At 37.8% G+C, this 7,064-nt stretch overlaps 1 protein-coding gene across 1 annotated transcript; it reads right to left on the bottom strand.

Annotated features, from left to right (window-relative positions):
* Positions 1 to 3,323: 3,323 nt before the first annotated feature.
* Positions 3,324 to 6,764, bottom strand: LOC139002607 (ferritin, heavy subunit-like). The gene is made up of 4 exons (XM_070403767.1): positions 6,669 to 6,764; positions 5,878 to 6,021; positions 4,787 to 4,912; positions 3,324 to 3,437 (listed from the first exon to the last, which is right to left on the bottom strand). The coding sequence occupies exons 1-4, from the start codon at positions 6,762 to 6,764 to the stop codon at positions 3,324 to 3,326; spliced, it is 480 nt and encodes a 159-aa protein (XP_070259868.1).
* Between the last annotated feature and the right edge of the window lie 300 nt (positions 6,765 to 7,064).

A 7,064-nucleotide genomic window follows, 5' to 3' on the forward strand; every position in this document is an offset into this window, starting at 1 on the left:
ATGGTAAGATAAATGTCTGTCAGGAAAGAGAGGAGGGAGTCAATGGGGAAAAACACAACAACAACAAAAACAGAGGGGACATATGTAATACTTCTACAATAAAGATAAATTTTAAAAAATAAAATAAAGAGGAAAAAATTTCTCCAAATTCAAGGACTCAGAATAGTATCCATGTCAGGCCTTACTGAAGAATGCCCCAGAGAACAAACTTCACTCAACCAAAAGATAAGGGAAACTTCAGCAAAAAGACTGGGGTAAACACTGTTTAACAGCTGAACTAGGACTAAATCAAAGCCTAACTTAAGGGTTACAAAATAAAATGTAAATATGAGCATTATATTTATTTATACTTTCACTATTGGGGTTATTTTAAAAATCAGTCATAATTTTACTCTAATGACTGCCTTTATAATTAGACTTTTATACAATTCTTAGAACTCTCTTTTTTCAGACAATACCTATTGGTTCCTACTGAATTAGCTTGAAACTTCCTCATTTCTCCACCCAAATTTAGTCAACATCATTTGTTCTGGGCTGAACTGTGTCCTCCCAAAATTCATGATGTAGGTATATACCTACTTTTATGAAAAAAATACCATGCCTTTTTCCAAAGTGGTTGTACCAATTTACATTCTCACCCACAGTGTGTGGGAGCTTTCGTTGTTTCACCACCTTATGAGCATATGGTGCTGACAGTTATTTTAATTTCAGTTATTCTCCTGAATGTTTAGTGGTGGTATCGCATGTGGTTTGTGTTTGTTTCACAATGACTAATAGTGTTAAGTAATTTTTATGTATGTTCCCATGTTTACCCCATGATTAGAGCAATTCTTTAGTATAAAGTTGTCCACACCTTCAAAATCCTGTTGGGATTATAACCAAATTGCTTTAGTCCTACACATTCATTTGAGAGATGTCACAATTTTCATATTTAGTCTTACTTTCCTTTAGTCATTATTTAAAGATTTTTATCTCTTTCAGGAGGCGCTTTATTTTATTTCATATAGGTCCTAAGTTAGTTTTGTTAGAATTCTTCATAAATATTTTATTTATTTATAAATATTATGAACAAGTTATGTTTTCTAAAATGTTTTTGTTTATGGGAAAGGTCTATTGGTAGATATTTATCTTGTATCCAGCAACAAAATTAAACTTTCTTGTAAGTTATATAGCTTTTCAGTTCTAGTTATAATCATATCACATTAATAAGTCTTTTTCAAGTAGATACATCTTCTTTTCCTTTAACTTTTCTATTGCATTGTCTAGAGTAGTTGTTCTGAAGCATGGTGATTTTGCCTCTCAACAGACATTTGGCAAGTCTGGAAACAGTTTTGATTGTTGTAACTGGAGGAGGTCATATCTAGTAGGCAGATACCAGGCATGCTGCTAGACATCTCACAATGCATGGACAACTCCCCACGACAGAGTCACCTGGCTCAAAAATGTCAGTTGTGCTGAGTCTCAAATACTCTGCTTAAAAACTGTCAGAAAAACACAAAGTGGTGTTGAGGATAAAGCAATCTTGTCTTACTCATGATTTTAATGTCTATGATAGTCACCCATATGTATAAAATTAAGTATAAACTAATAATAATCATAAAAGGGAATTTATTCAAGAATACATGGTGAACTGGTAATTCTCCAGTGGCAACAAGCTCACCGTGGCAGTCATTTTCAAGAAGGTTGAGTTGTGGTAAAGATGTGGAGGTAAAGAATTTTACTATGTTGTAACCAAAGCCTGAGGCATGCCCTTCCCCGCCAGAGTGACTGTACCAGACAAGGCTTCTTCATATCAGGTAGGCTACTTTGGGCCTGCATATAGAAGCCCAGGCCCTTGTATTTTATTAAAACAAATAATGGTTGTTCACAGTGAAGGTCTTCTTTAGGTTAAAGCTTTTGAGAGCTTAATATTTGCATGTTCAAATAGGTCTATTCTGCCTAACTTAATTTTTCCCCTCAGAATTTTGAAGTTTTTCCCATTTTGTCTTTGCATCTAATATTGATGAGAAAGCTGTTAGTAATATGACAGTTTTCTTTCTTTGTAAGTGATGTCTTTTACAATGAGCTTTCAACCTTGATACTCTAAAATTTTTCTACAATGGATCTTTTTCTCAACTTCTCTGCTCTCCTGGAGCTCTAAATTAGATCTTTCATTGGAACTCCATATCTTAAAATTTAAAATATCACTTACTATTCCTTTGGCTGAGAATGTCTTAGCTTACTTCAATATCACTTGTTTGATCAGCTGTGTCTATTTCAATATTCAACCCATCTGTTAACTGGAATGTTCCCCAAGGTATATCTAATGTCATTATGTATTAGCTTTCCTCAAGTTTATGAGGTGGCACTATTATCTAAATTAACTAATATATAATCTGAAAATGTACTGTTCTAGATACTTTTACATACTAATTTACTTAATTCTCTCATTAACTTTATAAACTAAATACTATTAAACCTACTTTAAAAATGAATAAACTGAGTCAATGAGTAAGGTAAAAACTTACTCAAGGCAATGGATCTAATAAGTTTTGTGGCCATGACACAATCCTATAGAGCCCGGTTTGTTCCCATGTGGTACTAACCACCCCAGCTTGCATGCTCACTGCTTGCTCCTGAAAGCAACTACCCCAATAGTTGCTAGTTTGCCCTCAGTAGGTAGGGTAGGCACATCCACACAGTTGTTTGCTGTCTTAATTGCCTGTGTACCTTCCTGGTCCCTATGCATACCTCAGGTTATGAAAGGGCACCTGGGTTGCAGCCACTTGTTCCCTTAAATATTTCCAGTGAGTAAACATTTCTAGACCAAGAACTCTTGTTTTCAAGGCTAGCTTTACATAGATTTGAAGAAAATCCTACTATTTTTGTAAAATTTAAATACATAGTATACAAGTTGAAGGGGAAAAAAACATTAGTGAGACCTAAGGTTTTCCTACTTAATTTATACTATATCTACTTGGTCTGTTTGAAATTCCCAAATCTTCACCCTGAATCTGAGTGTTGTTGGGATCATGGGAGAAGGAGAAGGCCTTTTTTTTTTTTTTTTAAGTCTAATGCACCTATTCTCCTTAGGAAGCTTTCACCAAACTTAACACTGATTGAATTAACCCATTTTTGTGTTTCAATAACAATCTCTTTACACATAACTATAATGCAAAAAAACAGGTTTAATTATACACACACCAATGAAGGAAAGCAGTGGAGAAGATTAAGATCCTTAAATAGCTGATTTTGGGAACAACTACAATGGGAAGACTTGCTTTGTTGCCCTCGGATGTTGGATCTAGTTACTCGACAGGCTTTTTATCATCAGGCTTTTTCAATCAGGCTTCCTCCTGAGCCTGCTTTTCTTCATTTCTATAATATGCAAGCTGGCGTTGCAGGTAGGTTGTGTTCCTCCTCTGTTTATCCAGGTACTTTCCCATGAAGCGTAAGAACTACAGAAATAAACAGGGGAAAACCCTTTACAGTGGTTCTCAACCGTCTGGCCCTTTAAATACAGTTCCTCATGTTGTGACCCAACCATAAAATTATTTTCATTGCTACTTCATAACTGTAATGTTACAACTGTTATGAATCATAATGTAAATATCTGATATTCAGGATGGTCTTAGGCGACCCCTGTGAAAGGGTCGTTCAACCGCCAAAGGGGTCGCAACCCACAGGTTGAGAAGTGCTGCTTTAGAACCTCATCTGCAACAGGAGGCAATCAAAAATCTTGCTACCCAAATTGTAGCTCATGGACCTGCAGCCCTGGGAGCTTGTCAGAAAAAGAGACTCTCAAGTCCCACTCCAGACCTACTAAATCAGAACCAGCACTTTAAGAAAGGAGAGGGAGTTCATATACACATAGAAGTTTAATGAGCACTGATCTAAGACACTCAAGACCTCCAGTGAGTACAAATACCCACTCTCAATGAGTATGAGTGTTATGGCATCTCATCAAAAGTACAGATTAACTTAAAAAAAAAAAACTAGTACTGCAGTGGTTTCCCACCCTATTTGTTTTTGTTTTGTTTTTTTAATCACCTGGAGATTTAAGTAGATGTCTAGACACAATTTCCACAGATTTAGATGTAAGTGGCCATAAGGCTCAGGCATTTGTATCTATCTCTTCAGAGTTCCTAAGCCAGTCCAATATGCATCTAGGGTTGATAACTTTTGTACAAGGGAATTTTCCTCACTTTGATTTCCTGAGATACTATGGGGTTAGTGAGAAAGAAGTTGCCACCATAAGGTGGAGTGTTCACCATTAACCAGGAAGACTGCAGGATAATAAGTCACCATTAACATTCACTTTAGCAGGGACCATCAGGGACAGTGGTTCTCAAAGTGTGGCCCCTGGCCATCAGGCAGCAGCATAACCTGAAAACTTGTTAGAAATGCAAATTCTCAGACACCACATGAAAGACATTGAATCAGAAACTCTGTGGGGTAGGGCCTAGCTAGCAGGTTGCTTGAGTAAATCCTCCAGGTGATTCTGGTACCTATTAACATTTAACTATTCCTGGTTTAGATTTAAAAGCCAGCAGCAAGTCATTTTGTTTAATTATCCAGAGCACACTTTTCCTGGGAAGCCCTCTCCATCTTGTGTTGAGTTACATTCCTTCCTACCAGGGCACCTACTCCCCCCACCTCCAATCTACTCCCAGAAGTAGGTTCATATACTTCCTTGGGGGGGAAAAAGCATGTGTTGGATGACCAGAGCCTTGGGCCCTCTTCCAAGAAGCAAGTCATAATTCAGAAGTGAACTATGATAGTACTTTCAAAACCAGCTACTACTTACATCACTGTCATTATTGGCAGAAGCTGTGGTCTTCAGGTCTATCAGGAGCTGGCTTAACTGGTTTTCCAATTCCAAAGCATACTCCAGAGCTTTTATGCCCGTTTGCCAGTTATCTATCTCATGCCTCTGTAGGAGAGAAACAGGGAAGTCACCTGGGGCACAGCTTTCTTACATTAGACTTCCTGGGTCGAATTATGTCTAGGTTTGTAGTATAACCCAATACTTTCTAAACTTTGTGGCACAGTGGAATCAAACTAGCATCTTAAATCCTGATGTTTGGATTTCAGCTGCAGACATAATGCAATGACTGAAATGGTAGGAGTGCAAGCTCAGCATCAGGATTTTAAGCTCCGCATGTAATTTTAATGTGCTTATATACAAAGCATGATGCCAGGAGCACAGCTACATGCACTATTCCATTAGTTTGAAAATTCCATGATGGTGGTTTAATTCCATAACTACCAGACATTTACTAATTCTCTTTGTAAAACTGGAGTTAACAGAACCCCTCACATAAGTAGGCATGTTTCTAGATGTCATGCCCCCATTAAAGTTTAGATGATTTCTTTTAAGTGTCCATCCCAGAAAAAAAAAAAAGTTGGCTTCATTTCATGGAAGAGGTAGCCATTTCAAATACCTGGGTGTGCATCTGGGATAGTCTAATGATATGATAGAGATGGTAACTGTTCTAGGAAGAGGCCATTAGAGGTGTGCTTCTCAATCTGCCTGAGCATTAGAGTCACCTGGAGATCTTGTTAAACTACAGCTCCTTGGGCCCCACCCCTAGAGAATCTGAGCCAGTTTGTCTATGAATTTGCATTTCTGATGATTGCCCAGGTGATGCTGATGCTCTGGTCCAGAGACCACACTAGCTGTGGCTCATTGGGAAAACCTAAGCAATCATTTAGTGGCTGCAATTTACTCAAAATGATATGAAGAGGTTATAAAGAACACAAATGCTTGCCCTCAAAGTTGGTTACTATAATCCCGTGTGTAATATGGGTAACCCAACAAGTTAGACAACAAATAATTTAGTTCTCTAGACCCAGCAGAGGCCCCATTAAAATCATTATGACAAAATACATAGTCACCTTAATCACAGGAAGACAGACGGTATTCCCACGTCCTACTAGATATTTTAGGAATTGCTTTCCATGTTCCCTTTTCAATTCAGCTTGGTCTTCAAAGAATCCAGAAAAAATAGGTTCTACTGAGTCTAAAGGATAAGAATAGGCCTGGGACAGAGGTGAGAATGAGGAGAAACTAGAGGTGAGACAAGCTAATTTTTAAAGTTGGAAATCTTACACACACTCAAGCCCTCTTTGTTCAGACTAGGGTCTTTGGTTTGTCCTTTGACTTCCAGAAGACCCCAGCTATCTTTCAAACCCAAACTACCTCAAAGAAAAGCCATCCAGATTTTAATATGCTTGGGCCTAACCTTTGGATATTATGGCCTCTTTAATGACCAGATTTGTAAACCCCACATGCTAGCACTTATATCCAATAATTGTTTAAACACAGCAAAAGTCTGGAATAAATTAAATGTCATTTTAAAATCAACCTATTTCACCAATCCTAACACATCTACATTACCTCTAAATTAAATATGGGTGAAAAATTACTTATTCAGTCTACCACCAGTGTCTGATGCCCATATGGTTTGGTGAACCCACTGGAAAGAACCGTGATTCTCCCATCATAGCCTATAGTTTGCAATCACAGTTCTAAATCATTAGCCACAAAGCAGCAAAATCCTAGGCACTAGGTTGCTGTTTCATCTATCATCACAACACAAACATGGCCATAACCACCATTACTAAAGAGCCATAGGATATATCCAAGCTGAAACCTTCCTCCCAGTGGCTCCAGAACCCATACTGACCATACATAAATAAGCATCACTGATGTGCAGCTCAAAAGATGCCACATAATTAGTAGCAACCCTACACTCTTCAGAGACAGGTTGCTTGAATGCCATCACAGCATTAGAGAAAATCAAGCATACACAGTGCTACCCAGCAAGCTATGGACTTCCTAAATACTAGTGGGCAGATAGTCCCTTTCATACAGCTGAAAACTAGATAAAATTCCACCCAGCTGTGATTAACAGCTACTCATCTGTGAATGAGGACATTGTTTCTGCATGAAAGAACCATTCTCACCTAAAAAAAGGTGTGGGAGAAAAGTTAATTCTCTTAAATAGCCCAGCTAGTGTAGAGTACTTTCTCTCACGTTTTCTCTATGATTTGAAAAGGCTGATCTACTTCCTGAATAGAGA

The sequence above is a fragment of the Myotis yumanensis genome, unplaced genomic scaffold (assembly GCF_028538775.1).
Source record: "Myotis yumanensis isolate MYYU_CA2020_CCGP unplaced genomic scaffold, mMyoYum1.0.hap1 SCAF_2, whole genome shotgun sequence".
In the NCBI taxonomy this organism is placed as follows: domain Eukaryota; kingdom Metazoa; phylum Chordata; class Mammalia; order Chiroptera; family Vespertilionidae; genus Myotis; species Myotis yumanensis.